A 24,047-nucleotide genomic window follows, 5' to 3' on the forward strand; every position below is an offset into this window, starting at 1 on the left:
TTTCTCCATAGGACATGGCCAGAGTGCGGGCCCCAGGCATTAATAGAATGAAAAATAACTATCTGACTGGCACAGTGGGTGGCAGACAGTCAAGACAATTCTGTTGTATTATATAGAAAAAGTACATATATCATTTGATATCTCAGCATTTGACAGCAAACACTTGTGGGAGTTTTGATGAAATTCAAATGTCTCCTATAATTATAGACCCAATTTGTGTGTTTCTGTCTGAGCTCTGCTTTGACATCTTTGAGCTCTCTGTAGCTGTCTCTCAGGGCATCTTCTACTCAGATATGGGCTCAAAATAGCTGTAAAAAGATCTGTACTGTAGAATTTAAGTTAAAGTAACAAACAAAGTTTTGTTTTATTAAAAAAAACAATGATATGGATATAGACAGTAACATTTTTGCACACAAGAAGGTTTTACTTACAGATGCGGAAGAAATGATCATCTCGCATTCATTAACATCCTGCAACCTTCATCATGTATACTCACTTAGAAAGTGTGCAGGAGTAGACTATAAAATTTATTCTAACAAAGGAAACTTTTTTGGACATCGTTTGGACATTTGGACCTTTTTGACCTAAATAGGTAGTTAGTAGGGAGTAGTAAATGAATAGACAATTTTGGACACAGCCTATATTAAAATGGATATGTTACCAGTTTGATATACCATAACAGGTATACCAGGCATGTCTACTCAAACTGTCTTTAATTAAGATAACAAACCTAAACTTTAGGAATATTCAGTTATTTTTCTCCTATTAAGAAGTAGAATGATATATGAGTCATATAACACATTTACATCTCACAATAACATTATCGTTGTTTGGCTGCTTAGCTTACATAATTGGCCAAACAAGACAGGTTATGCTGTTTTATTTTATTTTCAAAACAGTATGTTTCCCTTTTAATGTTACGAGACAAAAGGCTGTTAGGATGAGGACTAACTCGTGTGTTTGGCAAACATAACGCTGTATCAGATAACGAGTTTGGGTGCTGCTGGAGTGTGAACTTCACCAAATCTAATTAAGAGCTAGACAGAGCAGATACAGAGAATAAGTCTTATTACAGCCCCATGCCGAACCACTTCAACATGTGGAGAAATCAAAACCTTGACATGCGGATTACGGCTGCTAAGCTATGATTCTGGAGAGGAGTTTAAAAAAAAGTTGTTGAAAACATACCTACAGTCTTCTTTAATTATTCTTTTCCCACTTGAACACTCAATGGCAACGTGGCCAAGACATCCACCGTGACAGGTTTTCTGTGAGGTGATCCATGAATTATTCATTTCAATTATACTTGCTCTTGATCACGTTTTATCAATGCAGACAATCTTACAGACTACTTAATTAACAATTTATTTTATAGCCAAACTCTTACACAGTTTGTTTCACTGTTCGAATGTGACCATTTTTGCTTGTTACTTTCTTGGTGGCACTTTCTTTCTCTCCCTCTCTATCTCTCTCCCTACCTTTCTTGCTCACTCAACCATGTGATGAGAGGATGAGTTGTGGTGCACTGTAAATTTCATCTCTGTCAAGCCAGTCACTTTCCGGCCGTGGCTCGAGGGGAAACATCTGTTGGTGGGAGCAAGGCCACAATTTGGCTAGAGTGTAGTTCACAGTGGCCGATAAGGGAGCAAGTGTTTGTGAGAGAGGAGGGTAGCCATTAGGTCATGCCGCACCCAAACAGAGATTAAATTAAGTATTAAAGACCATGCGTAAGTATGAGGACTGAACAGTGAAGTGCACCTGCTCAAGGAGAAAGCAGGTTTTTCGAGACCATGTTAAGAACTCACTCGTGACCGTCCAAGAGTTTCCTTGCTTAACACAACAGCAATGCCTATGCAACTAGAGTAGAGGTTATAGTGTCTCTCCACCCACACCTTGGACAGATGTACTTCACTTTGAATAGCCAATTTGATAATGTTAACAATGAGCCCTAGTCCACCCTCAGGATAAATCCGCGAGGGCATTGGGAACAGCGACCTCCATTTTCAGTGCCGAGGGTTATTACAGGGCATAACTACAGGGGCCATATAGACCTTGTTAGTAGGCACTTAACCATCTGTACACAAAATCCACTAGAACACACTGGAATATTTTTCACACAGCCGTGCCTCATTTTCATACTGACCTCTACAAACTGAAGTGTCCTTTCAAACCCATTCAAGCATACAGCCAGCATTCATAAAACACTTCCTCTCTTTAAACCATGACCCCATGAGAGATATGCTGTCACAAAATATTCAGAGCTATGGATAAAACCGGACTATGGAATATCAAAAGCTCCCATCTGTCCACTTCTCCTTCTCTGCCCCCCCCCTCTTTCTGTTACTTAACAGCGCCCTGTTTTTATGTCAAGGAAAGGGCATGTCTTGCAAGGCAAATGATTTGGTCTGAATGAAGACACCAGAAAATGAACAGGTCACAGAGAAGTTCCACTGGATGACGGGTAATAAACCTTGTCATTGAAATGTGAGCAGAATGCAACAACTCCATTGCGCATTTATGTGCCAGCACTGGGCTCTCACACAATAAGGGCTAGAAGGAAATATATTCCAACAGCATACTGGAGATGTGTAAAAAATTAAGATGCAAAGTACTCCATAAACCATACAAATGTTCCCAGTAGGGGAATGCTGTATGTCTGTGTAAAACATGGAGCGCTGTGGACACTATTTGCAATATGTAAACTAATTTCTCTACATTTATTGATGATTTATGATTGAACATGGATGGACTCTGAGTATAGACTGTCCTCATCTGCATTTGATTATACGTGTCCCTGGAAACAATTAAGTCTGGGAAGAAGTGACTTGAAAACAATCTAGATCGAGGATGAGGTCAACCTTGTGCGGCCATTTTTGCTGTGTCTCTGTATGGAAACTAAAATGCATTATTCTCCTTATAAACTGCACATGACCAACTGTATTTTATTTATTTTTTACAAAAATATAGTCAAACAATAGCTCAACACAGACTGATAACATATACATACATACATCAGCATGCTGTCACAATTACCTTCCCCTTGCACTGAACAGAATGGTATGGATATAGAGCACTGTTGCATGTCTTACCTGGTTTTTCAAATCCAGCCTGGGGCATGGGCGTCCCCCATTGAAAGCTTTCTCCCTGAGCCACTTCGACCTGATCTTCAACCCGCTGCCACAGGATGCACTGCAGGCTGACCAGGTTGACCAGTCACTGAGCTTACAGTCTAGGGGGCAAGGGATGTGGCAAACCTCCACCATGTAGCCTGAAATTGAACATTGGCAGACAGGAGGGGGAGGCCTGATTTAGACTTGGTCATTGTCTGCAGTGAGGATCACATTAATAATGTCAGACAGACATGCCACTGGCCTGTCAGACCTTGGACTTGCTCACCGTAACACCAAGAGCTAATTATCTAACTAATGAGTGTCTCATTCCTACACTGTGCCAACACGGCATACTGAAACTACTTAAGGGTTTTCACGCTGGGTTATGCTATTTGTTTGTTGGTTGTCTCTGGATAGCTTTATTAGCATTATTCAACCGTCTTTCACACTGAAACATGCAAAAAAAAAGTTCAGCAACTAAGCATTTCAAATAACCAACACCTACAAGATGACAAGTAGAGGATAACCAATATTACATTTATTTAGGATTATTCTGACAACTTCATCATAAAAAAAGTCAAAAAAAGATAATAATTAGTTTTCCCAAACAAAACATTTTAGTTTTTAGTTTTTAGTATAGTTTAGTAAGTATAATGTTTTTGTCTCCAGCAGAGAATCACGTTTTTCACAATGAAATGGCAGCGATTTCGTTAAAAATAACTGCTATGATGCTAAAAATGCCTTTTGGAAGCATCTTTTTTTTTTTCATCAAGTCCAAAAAACCAATACAATGCTATTAGTCTGGTTCTAGGCCTGAAACAGAGATTTTAATAGGTCTGGTGCCCACTGATGGCTGTTTTAGCCTTGTGGGGAAACAGTAAACTGCTACTGCAGCTTTCTTGTCAACTGAAAATGATGTAGGACAGATATGCACTCGCTACTGATTAATTAAAGTGAAACCCCACCTTTAAAGTTATAGTGAAAATCTTTGTTCTTGCAATATATTTCTATGAGTCGTACCTGAGTCTGTACAGAGTGTGGGGCTGACCAGGTGTCCCGGCTGGTCAATGCAGGCCACTGCTCTGTAGCGCAGACCTTGGCCACACTCCTTTACCTCCCGGTGACTCATCCAGCCCTTCAGGGATCCCGGAGCTGAAGGATCAGGGAGGATGCAAGCAGACCAGTTCCCATATGGCTGGGACAAAAACTCGTCACAGGGACAAGTCTCTGTCTCCTCCAGTGGGTATGACTCCTCATTCAGGCAATGCTCCTTCTTTTTACTGCGACCTGAGTAGAAAATAGATAAAACAATGGGTGGGTGAAAAACTCTGTATGACTTTTCGCACGTTGGAATAAAGTCTAAGCTGCTGAATGCATAAATAATGAATTGTTTCATTTAAACATCATCATCATGATAGATAGCAGAGACAACTGGAATGGCAAAGAAGGAACTATGAAAATATGAATAAAGCTAAAAAGTACAATGACTCCTTCCATTTCATTTATTTGTGAAAATCCACAATGTTTGTTTTCTCCATGGGTGTAACACACCAAATATCTTACTAGATACTATTATGGTGCTTTTCACTCAAACATTATTTCCAACATTGAAACAATAGGATGTTTTGGGAACTTTTGCATATACTTTGACTGCTGATTTCCAAGGTGTTGGTTTAGAAACTGGCTTACCTTTTTAAAATTCTCAGTGGATCACATTCCACTCTAAAAAGGACCATCATATAGGTACTTTGAAGTGGATAAAAAATAAAAGAGCAAGGTAAGCTGACACATTATTTTGGCGTATTTCTTGACAAATATATTGAAGACACATCTGTCACTTTCAAAAAACACAATATGTGAAACAGAAGAGCAGCAAAGGTGACTGATGTGACATTTAACTAATAAAAGAAACATAAACTCACTCAAAGGAGAAAAAGACTATTTAAATTGTGTTTTTAGTTCTAAAAGGCACACATGGCCCCAAGACAACTACTAATACTGATTTGTCCCTTTAACATGTTGCAATGGAGCCACTCCTATCATAGTAGTATTATAGTATTATAATAAATTGCAATATCAATAAAACAGTGGGTCCATTCAACGACTAGCTGCAGCTACTCTGAGGTTTTTGGGTCAGGTTGAGAGACCATGTTCCTTGCTATATCATGGCAAAACTCTAACAATGTATTTTATGTGGTTTTAGCACAGTCTAATATTCCATCATTTATTCTGATTCTTTAAATTAAGAAAAAACACATTAAATCATCAATATACATTTTTATCTTTTTGTTCAGCAGTCAGTTGAACATAAATTCATTTACCAGTTGTCACATCTGGTTCCATCACAGATATACTCAAATAAACGTCTCTCTAAATGTCTAGTTATATAAATTGTAGCCAAGATATTAGGAGCTGGATTAATTTATTCACTTCTTGCTCTGCCCTTCCTTATAGGCTGACTTTTCTTTTTAGAGGAAAGTAAATAACAAATTTAAAGCCAATCAGTGCTCCACAGTGTTGCATGACCAGTGGCAAGGAAGCCCATTTCCCTGTAATGCATGTTCAGAAAGCACTATAAATGACCCCAGGAAATGATTAGTGCTATTTGAAAGTATATTAAACTTAAATGTTTCCTTTTATTTTGAAACCTTTTGGCAATCGTGTATACAGGATGTGTGTGTTACATAATAACAACTACACGCTCTGAAGGTTAAACCTGGGTAATTGTTTTTCTACATAATATAGAAACACCTCACTAAGTGTACCTAGAATGCACAATACAAGCAGTATTATTGTTTTATTCAACTAAAACACAATTTCTAACTTTTGTATTTCATTTGTATGCAAATGCACCATATTTAGGCATAGCACGTACAATACAGACATTGTGTGTTACGACCAGAGAGAGTAAAAACTGCTGCAGCTGTGTTCTCCCTCTGAGGAGGAAACATAGAAAGACAAGCTCCCCTTAAAAATCTCTTGCCTTTTTTCTCCTGATACACATTTATTCTTTCTCTTCCTTTTTTATCCATGACTTCTCACCAGCACACAGTGCTTCCAGTTTATTATTAATGATCAACTATGCTCAGACAGCTTTTGATTTAAGGGGCTGACAATAGTGGAGAAACAGCAGACAACTGAGAGCTGCACAGATGTCCATACACCATTATACCATTAGTCAGTGATGTTCAGCTCAGTTACTTTGTGATTAAGTGATGTAATTCTCTTTTTTGTGAGCTCACTTTTCCTCAATCTGCCTCGTCTCATTTTATATCACTTAAAATTTTATACATTTCCCATAATGATTCTCTAACCCCTAAATATATAGGGAGTTTTTTTGGTAGTACTACTACTTACAACCTACAAAACACAGCATGTCTGGTGATTTGCTATTGGATCTACCAGGCCTTTGTTTGATCATTGAATCATTATTATCATGTCATCAAACTTTTTCAATGAGTATTAGAAAATGGAGGGAGAGAAGCACTGTAGACTGACTTTTCACTGGTGAATTTTTACTTTCCAGCTCCAACTTCTTTGTCTAATGAAGGTGAAACTTTCTTTTTCATTTCAAGCTTAAGACTTCCATTTTGTCCTCTATTTTGTCTATTAGCACTATCTTCTCAGTATAGTTCACATCAGGCTTCAAACAATTAGTCCCGGCGATTATATCTAATGAGTATTAATAGACAAGAACAAGCAGGAAAGTAACATAGCAGCTGAAAGCCATGTGTTCCTCTCAGACACTGTCACTTTTAATATCTGGACAAGTAATAGATACAGCCTGTCAAGCTGTCCAACTGCTCAAAAATCTTGTTCATGATTGATTGTCTGCTTCACATCATTGAAAAGTATTATATAAGAGAGCTAGGATGTTCTGTTCACAGCTATAAATATCCTGGTGTTATCGACATATTGCTGTTGCCAAAGTGCATTGTTAAAAAAAATATAAAAATTAAAGCATCATCACTGTCAACGCCTCTTCATCTATGTGTCACTGCTAAGCAAATAATGTACTTCATAAGAACACTTGCCCCTGTGCGGGAGCTGCATTCAGTTCATGGCATGTAATAAAGAGAGACAACAACTGGCTGTGCCCATGGATGAATTGTAATAATTTGATTGATTCCTCAGCATTTCATTTAGAGCCATATATCAGCCGTGGACACATAACCTGGCCGACATTTATTAAAATTCCATAAAATACCATTATCAGCCAGATGATAATTCACAAACCATTTTAAAACAACACATTATAATAATTATCTCTTTATAACTTTTGCTGAAAAGTGGCCACTGTGGGCAATTTTTCTTCATTTAGCTATGTAATCCTGAGTCAGTAGCTTTAATTACATTCACCTCAATGTGTGCAAGTGGAATGGGACCACAGGAAGGAAACACCAAACATGTCTCCTAGTGAGTTACACTGTGTTTACTTCTTGTTTTACTTCCATGATAAAACCATTGAATTGTTTATCTGTGACGTGCTGTAATGTCTATCTAAAGTTTGCTAATATTAGCCACCATACGCTACAACAGATTAAGTAACAGCAAATCCCCATGTGTTATTCTTTCTTTCAAGAGTTGTTTTGCTTAAAGATGAAACCAATAATACATAACCCGTTTTATATACAAGGAACACCTGGTGTGATATTGTTTTTATGTTCACACACTTTTGCTTTGTAAGTGGTTATTTCCGTGTTGTTTGGTTGAAATGAATCCTGCTGGTCCCAAAAGAACAGAGTCAGTGCAATATGCCCAAGTGTGGCTTTAATGAATTGCAGTCCCCAAAGGATAAGCAAATTACTATGTAATTGTCATAATTAAAGCAAACATCTTGTTTCTGTACTGTAAAATAAAAGTGCTAACAGAATTGCTTGATGTGAGCCAGATGGAGAGCTAGACACACACATACACAAGCACAAAGTCTGGTGAAAGAGTTGCACTGCAGTTTTGCTATTCCTGCTATACTTGTGCACCCCTATTTGTTTCATGAATCCTGGGTGTCCTCGGCCTCCTGTGTGCCCAATGAGCAGCCCATCTGTTTCTGAAGTGGGTTTGATTGCAAACATTCCTCACAGAGTGTGAACTCACTGCCACGGCACTGCAATTCACCAACAATCTGTTAAATCTACGCCACTGCTGGTGGTTGATTGAGGAGCGCCAGTGCAACATCACTTCACTTTGACAACTACATTACAGGCGATAGCAACACACAGGCCAACAGGCACCACAAACAATCTGCATTTAAGTGAGCAATATCCAACTTGTTTTAACATTATGCATTTGAATTAAACCTAATTTAACAATTAAAAAGGATCCCTATATAATGTTTGTTAGCAGCCATAACATTGTTCAGTCTTCTTTGTCTCTGTAACACTGCCAAAAGTGGGCTGAAAACCATATGGAGTGATTGAAGGAACCTCATTGTGGCTTATTGTCAATAGATGGACAAAAGCGAATAGTGAAATGTCAACATGAACCTTTCCTCCACTTGATTGGATGAGTGCACCACACGCTGGTCTGTCATTGATCCGATTGTCAAAATGACATAAAACACGACGGCCGACTAGAATCGCTGGTCATGCAGTATCATGTTTCAATTTCCACAAATGCAATGCTTAGTTTTAATTGTTTGTAACTACGTTTGCAAGACACATTATCACCTTAATGTTTAATTATTGGTTGATGCATATTGGAACAGGCTGAACTGATTCATGGGTATTTGTGTCTAGACTGAAAATTGAGAACATAATATGTTTTCTGACTGTGTGAGGCTACTAACCAACAGGACCGAGTGAGTTTCAGTGCTGTAGCTGTTAACATGTTATGGACTTGAAACAGTCTTCAAAGATAAACCAAAAGAAACAACTGTTCTAACATTGACAAGATAGTGTATTAAGGTACTTATATGACAAAACATTCAAGCAGTGTAATATTGTTGACACAGCATGGCTAGTAATATTATAAGACGTGCTGCATTTTACAATATCTATAGCTCACAATGCACGTCAAAGTCCCTGAACAGTTGACAGTTATTCATAAAAGAACAAATCTTTCTATTCTATTGTAGTTCACCTCTCCAGTAACATAATGCCTGATAGTAAAATCCATGTACTGTGAGATAGGTGTATAATAAATCCCACAGAAATCCTCTTCCTGCACTCCAGCTTAGTGCTATACATGCAGTTGGTAACTTTTTTTCCCAGCATTTTACTTGCAAGTTTGAGTGGATTTCAACCAATCAATTACGCAGTCATTTTTTATTAATATGGCATATAAATAAGATATAAGTAAATATAAATAATTAATTAAATGAAATAAAATAAAATAACAACATCAAGCAATATAACAGCAGAAACAAACCTGGACAATGAAATCACAAAACACATAGAGTAGAAAATACATGATGTGATAAAAAATCACATCAAATAAATTCACTTCCCTAGCATACTGACCATTAGAACTACAGTGGCTTTTTTTTAGCCAAGCTAAAATGATTCACACGAGGTGCTTAAAAGCTTAGTCTGAAGAAGAGAGTCGGAGCAAGTCTGAATGGCTGAGTAACAAAGCTGGATAGTGTAGCTAAACCATTTATCTGCAGTTAAGCTTTTACAGATACACACCCAAACTGTGCTCTCTGATCTGTGGCAGAATTAATTCACAGGACCCATAAAACAGTCAAAATGCTGCCTGAGAAAGAAATTAGCTACAACTCAATACTTGCCAATAAAGCGATGGGAAAAACATTTATGTGCGCATCTTTTTGTGAATATTTTTCCTACCCAAGTCAAATAATCCTTTATTCTGACAGGAGACAGATTTAGATACCAGCAGCATCTGGATAAATGTGTATAATTTAAACATCAATAAATCATTATCCTATTAATGTTAAGACATTAGTATAATTAATGTAAACAAACTAGAAAACTGGCATCCACTATGCAGTTTTTCAAAGTAAACAGTAAAAGTTTTCAGAGCTCTTGACAAGGAGCGACATCATAATTACGACAGGAGCCGAAAGTCTTTACTGAAAAATGAGACTTTCATTTTGTGTTTTGCTGATGAAGCTGAAGAGGCTTTCAATCTTTTTTTTTATAGTGTCATTTATATATTTATAGGTATATCAACATCTCAGTATCAGTTAAACATGTTAAAGATGATATATGATGTTAACATGTGTTACTTGCAGCACTTTTGAAGATGCAAAACATCTGCCAAGCATCATATTAGTCCATAAAGGCGATAATTGCTACTGTGGCTGAGAAGCCATGCACATCCAGCATACACTTCACTTACTGGTTTAGGGTTCTATCTCAGCATGCATTGAACAACAAGCAGGGAAGCAACATGCGACTCTGACCACTCAATTACAGGGCCAATATAAAAAAACATGTTGATCTCTGGTTGGTCCAAACAACAAACAAACCTAGAGGTATTCGGCTTAACAGTTATCAGCAAATGACAATAGGCAAACAGGTGTAAGCTCTCAGTCCAACAGTAGCCTAAAATTGACTCTCCAATGCTACTCCACATGAGCACCTGGGTTTCTGAGAAGAAAATAAAGACTAAAAGAAAATGCGAACAAAGCACAAGCTCACATTGGGTAAGAGGTGGTACAGGTGTGTATTCTGGACAGGTCACCAGTGCACAGATGCAAATATATTCACACCTATGGGAAATTTTAGAATCATCAGTTCATCTAATCTGCATGTCTTCTTTAGACTGTGGGAGGGAATGGAAGCACCTGGAGGAAACCCGCATGGGATAAAGATGCAAATTCCTCACAGAAAGGCAGCGGCCTCCCTGTGGACTCCAGATCCAGAACATTTTTGCTTAAAGTGACAGTGCTGACTGCGAAGTACGCTCTTATTCACGCCAATGGGACCATTTACAGTGTTCAGTTCAAGTGACTTAAACTGTATTAAATTCAAACACAGAGAATATTATATGGGCTTCTGAGGGAAACATTTAAAGTCAGATATGTAACATCAAACCTATAAAAAAGAAATGATTTGTTTGTGTGTGTGTGTGTGTGTGTGTTTGTGTGTAGGTGTGTGTGTGTTTGTAGGTGTGTGAAGGAGAGGGGGTATATTTGGGTGTCAGAAGCTGACAAAGTAACACAGTGCCGAGGTGTGGCTGTTCTTTTTATGTCCTCCTTTCAAGGCTGAGGTTTGTTTTATTTGTAAACACACCGTTGGGTAATAAGTGGCATGATACAAGGGAGGTTGTTAAATTATGACAACTCAAACATTATATATACAAAACTTGCAAATGCCTGTCAGAATGTGCTGTATGCAAACTAGATAATTATATTTCTTGTGTTGTGTACTTTGTCTTTGTTGTGTTTATAACTTTATAAACACAGTGCTTGCCAATGTTTTCTGTATGAATGTAGCCTTTACTCCTGCCAGTGCACGGACATATGCTGACTTTAGTCGATCTTTAGGAAATCCAGTAGCCTTTTGGACTTTCAAAAGGACTTTCAGTTCATACAGACAAATGTGTGGCTCAAGGAGGTTTTTCAACATCGTTGTATCATCAAGGCCTTGGTAAGCTGCCAGCTTCCTTACCCACATACTACAGCTTAAAACCCACATTGGATTTGCTTTCCATCAATTTACCTGACAGAGAAATTTAAGGAAGTGTTAAAGTTGGCATTAAAGAGTTGAAATACTGATCTATTATGGTCATTACAACCCTTTGAACACGAGCACACACTCTTTCCAAATAAAGCCCACCACTGAGCTAAGGTTGATTTCATGTGTTGGATTCTAAGAGCATTATAGAAGGAGACAGGGTATGTTTACTACAACCCCTCCGGCATCGGATCAAATATTCATGAAGACAAATAGTATCCAGCCTGGTCTGCAACCACAGCATGTAATTCAGATTTTGCCATCTGCACTGAAATAAGGGATTACAAGCTGTGAGAGACCTAAATTCAGACCTGACGTAACACTACAGGGACAGTAGAAAGTTACAGTAACAGAACCAGAAGGAGAAAAGAGGTTGGACTGGATTTCGGTATATATGTCACAGCACAGGGGCTTTCCAGCACGTGAAGAATATGCTGTAAAGATAACAACCCTGAAGATCCAGGAATGTAGCTGAGTTAATTTTGGAATGAGTGTACAAGGTGACTGCTTTAATACATACAAGGTTCTTGTAGAGCTGGCGGGTGGAGATATAGAGATAACCAGCAACAAATGTGCAGCATTAAGTGCTTTTTAGTAGTATGAAAGAACACAACATTTTTGTGGCTTGAGACTTTCCAGAATGTTAGTCATTCTATAGGTAAAGATGAAACTGTTGACTTGAGTGAATTCTGTGTCTCACAATCTGTGAATAAAAGTCAAGGGCTTACCTGTGAGTGAACGCTTGCGACTGCGGGAGCTGCCACATCCAGCACATTCAGAGAACTTGGACCACGGTGTTAGAGTGCAGTCATCCTTGCAAGCTACCCAGCAGTCTCTGCTCTGAGGGGGCAAGGGGCCAGCCCATTGCAGGCACTCTGTCATATTGGCCGATTCACCGCTCTCCTCAACACAACTGACTCCTGTAAACACAGGGGGGGATGCAAGAATGTCACTCCAATTACAGAGACAATGCACACATAACAGATCACAAGTTAAGTCATTCAGTTCAGGTATGGTATTGTTTTATATCAGATACTTTCAGGAACAGGGAGGGAAACATCTATTAATCTATTTTTTTTTATGTTTGGTCATAGAAAAGAAAAGGTAGCTATATAATAATCATTGCATAAACCATAGCTATAAAGAATATCCCTGTGCAGCCTTCATGTAAAACATGGTGAAATGCTAATTCAACCTTCAAGCACAAAACCTTTTATCAGACTTCCTTCAGATAACTATGATTTATTGAATAAAAACAAGGCATACAGAATAACCGATTAACCGAGTATCGTATCTGATCAATGAAGAATAACGACATCACAACCCTTTAATATAGCTGCAATATGTGCCTGTGGTATAATAATTACTTAGAACACACAGCAAGACCAGATGGGTTACTAAACACCTAATGTAGCACTCAATTTACTATAAGCACATTTTCAGTCCAATGTGGGTTTGATCACTTTGGAAAATACCCTGAATACGTGTTTTAGAATTCCTTTATATAGTTTTACATCAAAATGAGTATCAATGAAGTAGGGCCACTCTCTGTCAGAAAAGACAGCGCTAGCTGTAATTAAGGAGAAAGACTGAAGGAATGTCAATATGTGAGGTACATCAGAACCACTACATAATAGAGCAAAAGCTTGCTTTAAACACATGAAAATAGTCCTTGTTTTTTTATTTTATTTTTAAGTGCATTCCTGTGAGAGGCATATCTCAAGAATACTAACTACTTTAAATTTCCTTACACCACAGGTTATCTCTCTAGAGTAGATGATTTGATTTTGAAGCGCCTTGCTGCATATATTTGCATACTAATAAAGGTTCCTGTGACACTGGTATAATGTCTTTGCTTCAAGATATTTATTTTCTTAAGCGCTTAAATGTGTTTCATTTGTGTGAACATATAAATATTTGCTTATTGATGCACTTTTTAACTTAAACCTCACTGCATAGCACGTGTTTATTATACCAGGATACCGTGTCTTGCTACAGATACTGCATCAGTATCATTTTGGGGGGATAAGATGTTCATTTGTGTTTATAAGATATGGAGACTCACACGAAAGTGTCACTAAGACAAGTCAAAAAGAAAAATTAAGTAACACAAACTGTATTATTTTTATCATGTATCACTCCCCAGGTAAAAACATTTCCTTAATTTCCAACACTAATATTTCAGTCTGCATGGATGTTAGCAGGAATAATCATTCTGTGAGTGTCGGTACAGTGATTCAGCCCAGATAAGAGGGAAGCAACATGAATGAGAAGCCTTAAAAATAGTGATAAACCTAATCTGAGTAGATTAAATGAATCAAATAAAATCAAAGAACAAATGAGTAGGTGTGTGGACAGTGCGCTCCTGTAGAGTCTGCTAACTGAGGGGAGAGAGAGAGAGAGAAGGACAAAGGATTTATGTAGTTTTTTTCATGTTCCACTAATTGGACAGGAGCAGCTGATTGGACTCAAGCCTTCTTGAACAATAAATAAAAGACAACAGACTGAGTACACAGGATCAGTGATCAAATACATTGTTCTCTCATGGACACTGGAATTTAAATAAAGCAATATTACCAGTGAATATAATTCTCTTCCCCAGAATGCCTCTGTGTCTTTAAGGATTCACTGATATACAAACATGCCTTTAATCCATTTTATTGATTTCTATTTGACTTTTAAATTTTGCCCTCTGACAAAAACTGTTGGATTTCTACATGTCTGCCGAGAATGTGTGGGATGGTCATTTACATACAAGGCCTCTACAAAGGCATTGAAAGGGAGATGATAGCTATTATTGAAGTGCATTTATGTAACATTCACAATCACAGCTATAAAAAAAATATATTTTATTTTTCAATGTACGTGTTTAGGTTAAAGAGTGATGATATTATGATGAACCTTCAAATGTGAATCCCTTTTTTCCTTTTAACAATCCTGTTTGAAAAACAACAAATCATTAACAGCTGCTACAGTACTATTAGTCCAATGAGCACTACTGTGGGAATAATTACACGTCCCTGTTGACACTTAGTTCTGTCCATTTACCTTGAATGGTCTTCTCTCTTTCCCAACCTACTCCAACAGTGACAGCCCCATTCTGTCATTCCTAATGTCTTGTTTTAGCAGATCCAAGCACCGCAAGTACTGACATTTTGATTTTGAACTGGATGCCACACATTTTTAACATAATAATTTCAGCCTCTGGTTGCCCAAGCCCATTTACGTGGCCTTTCACATCTTCTACTCTCGCAAATTTATGTCACGGTATTTCCACCAGTGACAGGGATTGTCATTAATTATACAGCTACTTAGAAAGGTGAACATTTCTGAGGAACAGTTGAAAGGAGTAGCTTTGAAGAGGAATGTGACACTTCAGATTTTTAAATATCAATTGCCAGCTTTTATCAATCCAACCCAGAACATGTTACATTTTCTATAATTACTTTTAATACTAAGATATTAATCACATAAAGGCCCCTCACATTAAATATAATCTTTATGTTAATTCAACCATACTGCTTGTATACTGTTCTTCTATGTGATTCCTTGGGAAGAGTAATGTGGATTGGATTCATTATGGCCATTAAGACTCATTTCTCCTGCAGCAAAAGATCATCAGCATGACTCATTTTCTATTGAATAATTTCTCAAAACAGTTCCAGTTCTACTCAGGGAGGGATATAACACATCCAGCTGGTTATGAGCCACACATTGGCAGAATTTAGACACAGTGTGTTGTAGTAAGTGTGAAATCCATTATCTCGTTGTGTACTCCAAGTTACACACACTACAACTTCATATATGTTTTTCAGAGTTGTCTGTTCTATATAGTGAAGGATTTTCTTTCGGCAAGGTTAGGATTCCTCTTTTTAAATCTTGGCTTATTTAGTAATGGCTCTTATCCATGACCCCCAACACAGCACATGTACCACAACCCTCAACTCATTTTACCATTTGGTCAGACATTAGCATTCATTCAACATGCAGCCTTGCATCTGACATGGGGCCAGACATGTGAGAAAGTATTTACTCAAGCCAAGGGCATATTGGCTATGTAAACAACAAACTCAATCACATGCTTACGTCTGAAACTTGGCTCTGATTCTGACCTTAGAGTAAATGCCTGAGCCAATGTGTCCAGGAATCTAGCTGTTCCTGACTGGGCTGAAAATCAATAGCCAATATTTTAACTGTTTGGTAACTGGGATTTGTTTACTCAACACTAGTAATCTAGCAGTGTACCAGGGCTGTACTAAAACTACCATTTCTTAACCCACACTCTTGTAATTCTCACAGGAAATCCAACCTGGCAGCCACAATAATGAAAGAAAAATTGTGTTGACTCATTGCTAGTGTTAGTTCAGCCAGACTGTCACTGATGATATTAAACACAACAACTACTGTAGGTATTCTTGTAATTAAGGGTGAAACAATATTGACAAAAGTTCAGTGCAATATAAACAATGCGGTTTACATCTACCCCGGTCTGTGTATCTTTTGGTCATTTGATTTTCCTTTCAGAAACGGGTATTAAAAAACAGAAAACGAGTGGTTATTTGATTTTCGTTTTAAAATACAAAAATTAAAATTGAAATACAAGGCTTTTTTTCTTTTTCGTGGTCAAAAAGGGATGCGCGAAATAATAATAATAATTCATATTCTGAGACCGGATGCTGTCATTTACAGGACAGTGCTGTGTAGAGGCATTTCTCCACACTGGTGCAGTAAAGATACTTGATATAAAGTGTTTTTTATTCATCAGGGGCGCATGAAACACTTTAATGTAACATATTTTATTTTAAATGTAGGTTCGAATTCTAGTCTTATACTTTCAAATACCTTTTATTTTGAAAACGTGCGGCTGGGATTTGACCACGGAGATCGCGAGTCACGGCTCGGCTTGACCGCAGTTCTACTAGCCTACTGCTTTCTTCTACACAGCACCGTCCTGTACAATGACAGCATCCGGTCTCAGAATATGAAAAAACAGGCCTTTTTTCCGTTTCTGTTTTCTAGTGATTTTTATTTCTTTGCTTATATGAAAATAGAAAATGAAAATCGAATATTTTTTTTAATTTTCGCTCATCCCTTTTTTGACCATGAAAAAGAAAAACGCTTGTATTTCAATTTTAATTTTTGTATTTTAAAACGAAAATCAAACAACCACTCGTTTTCTGTTTTTTAATACCCATTTATGAAAGGAAAATCGAACGACCAAAAGATACACAGACCCACCACCTCATGTAGATGCACCCCCAATTTACAAAGCAAACGTGGGAAATGCTGTCATTCAGAGATATTTGGATGCAACATGAATACAAACAAAGTCAGGGGAAACGTGCTAATGGGGAACAGATGCAGATGTGCACTAAGCATCACAAATAGAGGCAAAGGTGAGCTGAAAATATTATAACTAGAGGAAGAGTTTGGCATTATCCTGAGTTCTATGACTCCATAAATATACAAGAGCCAAGAAAAAAAGTTCCTGGTTCCTTCTAAAATACATCTGAAATCTGCCTGTCTGAGCTGTGACACACTGCTCAGTAAGCAAATGTCGTGGCAGTCGGATGGAAAATATTTCCATTGGCTGTTTGTGGCCAGAAGACAGACAGATATAATTAGACCCCAAAAAACTGAGTTGTGTGCAACTAAGTAGGACTACATCTTTATCATGTGTTACCATGCAACACTTCATGCTGAGAGTGAACATATGGTTGATAAGGATAAGTGTTACCCCTTTTAATTCCTAAATGTTTTTCCCATATTTTGGTATCTTTATGTGTGGTAATTATTCACAAATAAATTATTTAAAAATGTTTTATTCATATAATAACTAATCTCAGTCAATCTCAGAAAACTCAAAAAACATTTACAAATTTGTTGATTCCTGCATCCCAGTTGACACTCGGTGAGAGGCAGGGTACACCCTGTACAGGTCTCTAGTCAATCACAGGGCTGACACACAGACAGGCAACTATTTATTACCACATTCACGTCTACGGGCAATTTGGAGACGCCGATCAATCTAACCTAGAGATAAAGGTACAGGATTTGTCGATTTTCTTCATTTCTCAATGAAGAGATATATTTGAAATAGATACCATCTCACGCACCTGTCTGCTGTAAATACAGCAACTATAGTGAATACTGAGTTTATGGAAACTAACATTATGTTGAATATTATGTGCGTGTTTCAAAAGGGAAAATAGAAAATGAATAAAGCATAATTTGCATTTGGACTAGAAACTACTATATTAACACAAAACTTCATTAGAAGTGACATTATCTAAATCAGACCATAATGTAATTTGCACTTTTGAGTGTGGATGGATGATGGCATATGGAGATCTTTGGCAGGGCATTGCGGCATCTTTTTAAGGTCCTTGAATAATATAATTGTGAAACCCATGCTATATGCTATGCACTGCTATGCCACAACCTGCTGTCATTAAATATTTTATATATCCTTATTCAAAGTTTCTATGCATTTAATATAGCCCTATTCCCAATTATTGTGTCCTAATTATGCCCCAATTTGACATTTATATGGCATTTTGTATTGGATTGGTTCAGACTTCCACTAAAGAAAACCATGGATAAATTCTTTGTTGCATAAAACCTATATTTAAATTCTGTATATCCACCAACTACAAATTCCAGTCTCATACTTTCAGTTTTTGAAATGTCACAGGTATTTAACTTAGTCATTTTCTAATCATATTCAAATAGGAAGCTCTAAAGGTCAATGAGGGTTGCTCTTAACCTGGGAACACTACAGACACTTTTCGTATCCTCACTAAAAAGTCATAGAAACACACTTGAGAAATATCAGTAATAATTACACTGCTAAGTAAAAGGGAGCAACAGCGAGAGCAGAAAAGCTAGAAAGTTCTCAAGGCGGCACAGAAAGACACTGAAAACTTTGCTTGAATCACATCAGTAAATTAGATAGAAAAGCCAGTTTCTGGGATTTATTGGGACATTTGCTTTCCTCTAAACGAGTCTGAAATGATCCAATTAACACTCTTGGCTTTTTAACGATTGCGGCCAGTGGCAGTCGTTTTCACAACTCCACTCAGAGAAATGCAGTTCTTCACAAAGGACAGTACTCAGGAATCTGCAGAGTCCAGAAAACACGCAAACACATTCACATGCTCACAGAGCACAATCAATTAGGGGTCACAGGGACACGATACAATAATAAATATTGCCAACAGTAATGATTGCACTGTATCATGATGGTATACAATATGGGACATACTGCAGATAAACAACACGTCATAATAAGTTGTAAAGAGGAAAGTATCTCCATAAAGGCAAAACTTTTTATTTTTATTTATTTTACTTTTTATTAAGCAGGGATTATGTCATGCACAGCAGTGCAGAATGGCAACAGTCTTCCTCCCAGTTTTAAAGACAACAGAGATAAAATACACACAGCCACATAAAAAAAAAAACGGTTCCGGGGTTAAAATGTCAGCAGTAAAGGAAGAATCAACCTCCAACCTATTGGGGGCTGTATACTCCTTTGAATTGACTGCACATTAACTGCAGACTGCAAAAAAAATGACACACCTTGAGTGCCCATGTAAGGAAAACACATTTGTTATATGTTTATACATTGAGGACAACCAACGTTCATTGTTTACAGGTGACAAAGTTTATTTTTGTGGATTATGAATATTTTTTGTGTATAGCTTTTCTCTTCTTGTGTTACATTATTAATAGAGTGTGTTCTGTGAGTGTTTATTTTCATTTCTGATTTACGGACTATAAATCACAGTTTCTCTCAATGTCAGTTTTTATAACTCCAGATTCTCGAGCCATGAAGCACATATTCATCATTTCATAAAAATAAAAACTGTATTGGCAATGTTGTGTGAGCCGAACAGGTTTCTAAATAGTTTTTTAAACTTTATTGTGTGAGTCAGTTCACACATGACTCTGTGTATTGTGAGTAACAAGGCTCGTTGTTTCTTTCAACGTGCTGTTAAAATGGGCTTGTGGCCATTTGTTGCATTCATTAATAAGAAACTAGCGTTGTGATGAGATCATCAAGACAACAGATGGAAAGGTTCATCTCGTTACAGTCTCTGGACAAATTGCCTCTGTCTTTTTATGTTTCCATCACTTGCTTGTTAAAGGAGCAGTTTTGAAAGGGCTATTAGGTCCCATTAAATAAGAAGAATAAATAGATGGAAGAGCAAATAACAAAATGGTGATAAAGCAGGAAGTGTAGAGAATATAATCAGCAAAGAAAGAAAACACTTGCCTCGTGTTTCTAAACCATTTCCACAGGCTTCTTCTGGTCCAGATAATCCACGTCGAACTGAATCTGGAACCAGAGTACAGCTGTGCCACTTGTGGGTCTTCCACCTACACAAGAACACAAAGAAAGAAAGACTTTGGAATGGCAGTGTATTACTGCAGCTTCATTTACAAAGCAGGCAAAAGTTCCCTATTATATAACAAAAGGCCATCATAGAAAATGGTCTCAATTGCCTTATGATTAACATCAGACATTCTGTGATTTTGATCTTGATTTGTGCAACATTTACACATTTTCATTTACAAATTGGATAATGCTATTGGTTAGTATTATCAAGAGTCTATACAGAAAACAATTTGAATAATCTTATTATAAAAAATAAAACATTCTTAAGGCTTTTGAGTTTATCTCTAAATTCACAGTACATTCCATCAATATGTTATTTAAAGTGTATAATGTTCTTGGTTTGTACCTCCCATGTCAATTGTTGAAAAAAGGTTGGAGGGAAAAAAAAGGGGAAATTACAGGCGATTTGTATAAGCTTATAAGCCTATTTCTTAACTTTAATGATTAATCAATTATTGATATTCAGTCTCAACAAGGAAGCACCATAAAACTGAATCTCCAACACTAATAAAAATAAAAGCCAATAGTAGTACTGCACTAGTTACAGTGAGCAGACTACATATCAGTATATGTATATATCTAAAGGTGCTTGCTATCGAACTCCAAATATGACAGGTGGTTTCTTTAAACAAGGAATATTTTAGCACACCTCATCACAATACTATACTCTACTAAGATTTGTATGAACTACTGTATAGTAAGCTAGTTACAAGCTAGTAAGAATGCTTAAATCTTGCTTTCTTATTCACCAGTGTGCTGTATACATAGCTCTGTTACTTTATGGAATTATAGTTTAAATGTATAACCTCCCTATAACAATAACTATTACAGCTGTTAGAAAATAACTTTCCTATTTGCTTGTGACATCACATTAATAGCAATAACTGATTAAAATTGTTTACTGAAAACAATCAGTGATGTTAAAGAAAGCACAAATGGCCTTGTCATATTCTAACAGCTTTGACAGGCTGCTCGTGTCTACATTCTACTTTTTTTCTATGCTGCAGTACAAAAATGCCCCCATGTTTACTAATAACATTACACTGTATGAGCCACATGAGAGTATGTGTCATATGTCATGTTGTCTGATGTATAAAAGCCCACGCATACATCTCAAGTATTTCACAACTTTAGTGCACACCTTTGACACCGATTATTTACAAATAGGTTGCACTTACAGTACACTGTGCTATTATATAGCAGATGAATGAAGGTAACATATTCTTGGATGAGAAAGGAAAATGGTTGGTTATAAATTGCGCTTTTACCTATACACTGGACATACAGGAAGTGATTCACACTCTCTTTCTTCATACAGTGTGTCAGGACACTCTTGACCTCCATTAGCAGACCTCTGAATGATGGTCCTGTATCGAGACTGTGTGGCGGCAGTTGCATTATCTGTTGAACATGAAACACAATCTTCACAGAAAGGTTGCGTTCAGTGGCAGATTAGTTGCACAGTTGAATTTAAGTGAATATTTTCCAGGAGGAAGAGAAAGTAAAATGATACTGGGACAAATGGCTGACAAGTATAGTCTGGGACACCAAACAAATGGAGACACAATATCGCCACTGCAGTCTAATATATTCGAAGAGATGGCTAAAAAACAAGTAGTCTCAAAGTTGATCTGATTCTGATTAGCTTGCCCTTGTGACTGTGACGTCCTCCACTTCACTGCAGTCTGTTTTCGGACACACCACACTGTAATGGCTTCATTTGGCTCACGCTCTAAGGCTCATTACACAACACTAATTACTAAACATTGAAAATGGTGCAATTAAGAAAGTGATTACATCATCAGCGGACCCAATGGACTACAGCATATTTACAGAGACGAGATGCCTGCTCAATTCTTTTAAAAACAATTACATACTTTTTGATTTCCAAGATACTTACAATACACATATTGAAACCCATTAAATATCCATTTTCCTCTTGATGTGTCAGCTTAATGTAATGGACAGTTAACACTGTCATTTACACTTAAAACTAATCACTGAATACACAAGAGACATCAAGGTAGTGCACATTTGTATGGCTACATTTTATACCTCGAGTCTCTGGTGGCATTGTTATAATAATACAACATTGAACAGTAACAGTAAAATAACGAGCCTCATGCCTTATGAGGCTTTCCACATACTGTGTATTGATACTGTAGCTTTATACTTTTATAAATAATGTATATTATACTAATTAAATTATGTATTTTCCAGAACTGCAGGTCAGTATTATTTTCATTTTGTATTAATCTGATAATTATTTTCTCAACTTATCGACCAGTTGTTTGATCAATAAAACTGTTTTTTAATAAAATTTCCCCAATTCAAGTTGATATATCTACATTGTTATTTTTGACTGACCAACAGTCACACCAAAACCCAAAGATATTGAGTTTTAGTTTAAGTAATGTTTCCTTGAAAATTTCATGAGAAGAGCTACCTTGCATGCAGGTTGATGGGCAGGCTGTCCATTCACTGAAGGGTGTCACAATGCAGTCTTTCTTGCAGGGTAGCAAACACGGTCGGACGGTTTCTGGACGAGCAGAATCTGAACACCTAAACAGACAAACAGTGGTCTTAAATTCTCTTCATCCCCACAAGCAATAAATGATAAACGTCCTGAGTTTCGCTGGTAACAGGACAGTGCAGTGAAACAACTGCCCTGTCCTTGACATCACACATCTCCCCACAGAAAACATGATTGATTACATGTCCCCCTGCCTACATGCTCAGGCAAAAGGGGGAAAAATATAAAAATTTACAGTTTTCTCACACATTCAGTTGCTTCCCAGGGTACAAATATTGCTCTATGAAAGAAAAATCCTCCTGCTATTGGAGTGCACAAAGTGCCTGTATTTTATGGTTCATAATACTTGGTCAGTTTTAAAACCAATTATCTTAAAGCTGCACTAATAAAAATGTTTTATATCAGCATTAGATCAAATACATTACGTGTAAAGTGGAAGGGGTGGCTTGTCCTGACAATTATCACCTTAGCTCTGGAGTTCTCAGCTTTATGGAGCCTTTTAGTCTGTTTTGGATCATTGTGTTGGATTTCCATCCCACAACTTCATTCTCATCAACCTCCTCAACTGCTCCTCCTGACAAACCCACTGTACACTACCAGCCCATAACCAAACAGCAGACAGACAAAGTTAGCAACTGGCTAGTGAACAAAGGGCAGCATATAAAAACCCTTTTATAGAGCCGGATGTTTTCTCAGAGTAGAGACCAAAGCAGAGCTAAACAAATCCAAACAAAAAACTAAAATTGCTCCTTGTAGTCAAACTGTAGTCAAATGTATTGTATCATGATAAACTTTTATGTATTGTCTCTGAAAACAAGCACTCACAAGAACAAAAAGAAAACAAAAAGAAAATATGAAACACAAGACACAACGCATAACACAACCCAACAATGCAAAGGAAAAAGTAATACATTCTACCCAACAAAAACAGAAAGAAGTAACGACCTTAAGATAGCCATTAAGATAAATGATCAAACTACGGAATAAGAGTCAGTGATAGCATTATTTCAACACATTTGTGTTATTCTGTGATAACAGAACATTTTCAAGTAAGCCAAATAATAGCAAGAGATTATGTAGGCTTCAGGTAAATTATTTCCCTCAGAAAGAGCCCTAAACATAAAAGCTTTTTTACCAATTTCCTTACCAGAGCATCTAAGTGTGTATTTTGAAGTATAAGCCACAAAGAATTGTTGCAAAAAGGATAGTTACATTTAATGCATTTAAAGATGCACTGAAACAGTTAAATTGGTGTATCAAGGGGGAGCTTTTATATACTGTCAATGAGGGAGCCATCTGAGGGAACCAAGCAGAAGAAGAAGAAGAACAAGAAGAAGAAAGAAGAAGATATACTTTATTGATCCCCT

At 37.1% G+C, this 24,047-nt stretch overlaps 1 protein-coding gene across 1 annotated transcript in view; it reads right to left on the reverse strand.

The window, feature by feature from the left end:
* The window catches only part of thsd7ba (thrombospondin, type I, domain containing 7Ba), a 117,182-nt gene that overhangs the window by 30,428 nt on the left and 62,707 nt on the right, over nt 1-24,047 (reverse strand). The window contains exons 9-14 of the mRNA XM_035676667.1: nt 22,594-22,709; nt 21,416-21,548; nt 20,025-20,128; nt 12,478-12,669; nt 4,131-4,397; nt 3,090-3,268 (exon numbers count right to left, since the gene is read on the reverse strand). Coding sequence (XP_035532560.1) covers nt 3,090-3,268; nt 4,131-4,397; nt 12,478-12,669; nt 20,025-20,128; nt 21,416-21,548; nt 22,594-22,709 — 991 coding nt within the window. The remainder of the gene's footprint in view (nt 1-3,089; nt 3,269-4,130; nt 4,398-12,477; nt 12,670-20,024; nt 20,129-21,415; nt 21,549-22,593; nt 22,710-24,047) is intronic.

Source organism: Morone saxatilis, unplaced genomic scaffold (assembly GCF_004916995.1).
Source record: "Morone saxatilis isolate NCDOM2014 unplaced genomic scaffold, NCSU_SB_2.0 Contig5, whole genome shotgun sequence".
NCBI lineage: Eukaryota > Metazoa > Chordata > Actinopteri > Moronidae > Morone > Morone saxatilis.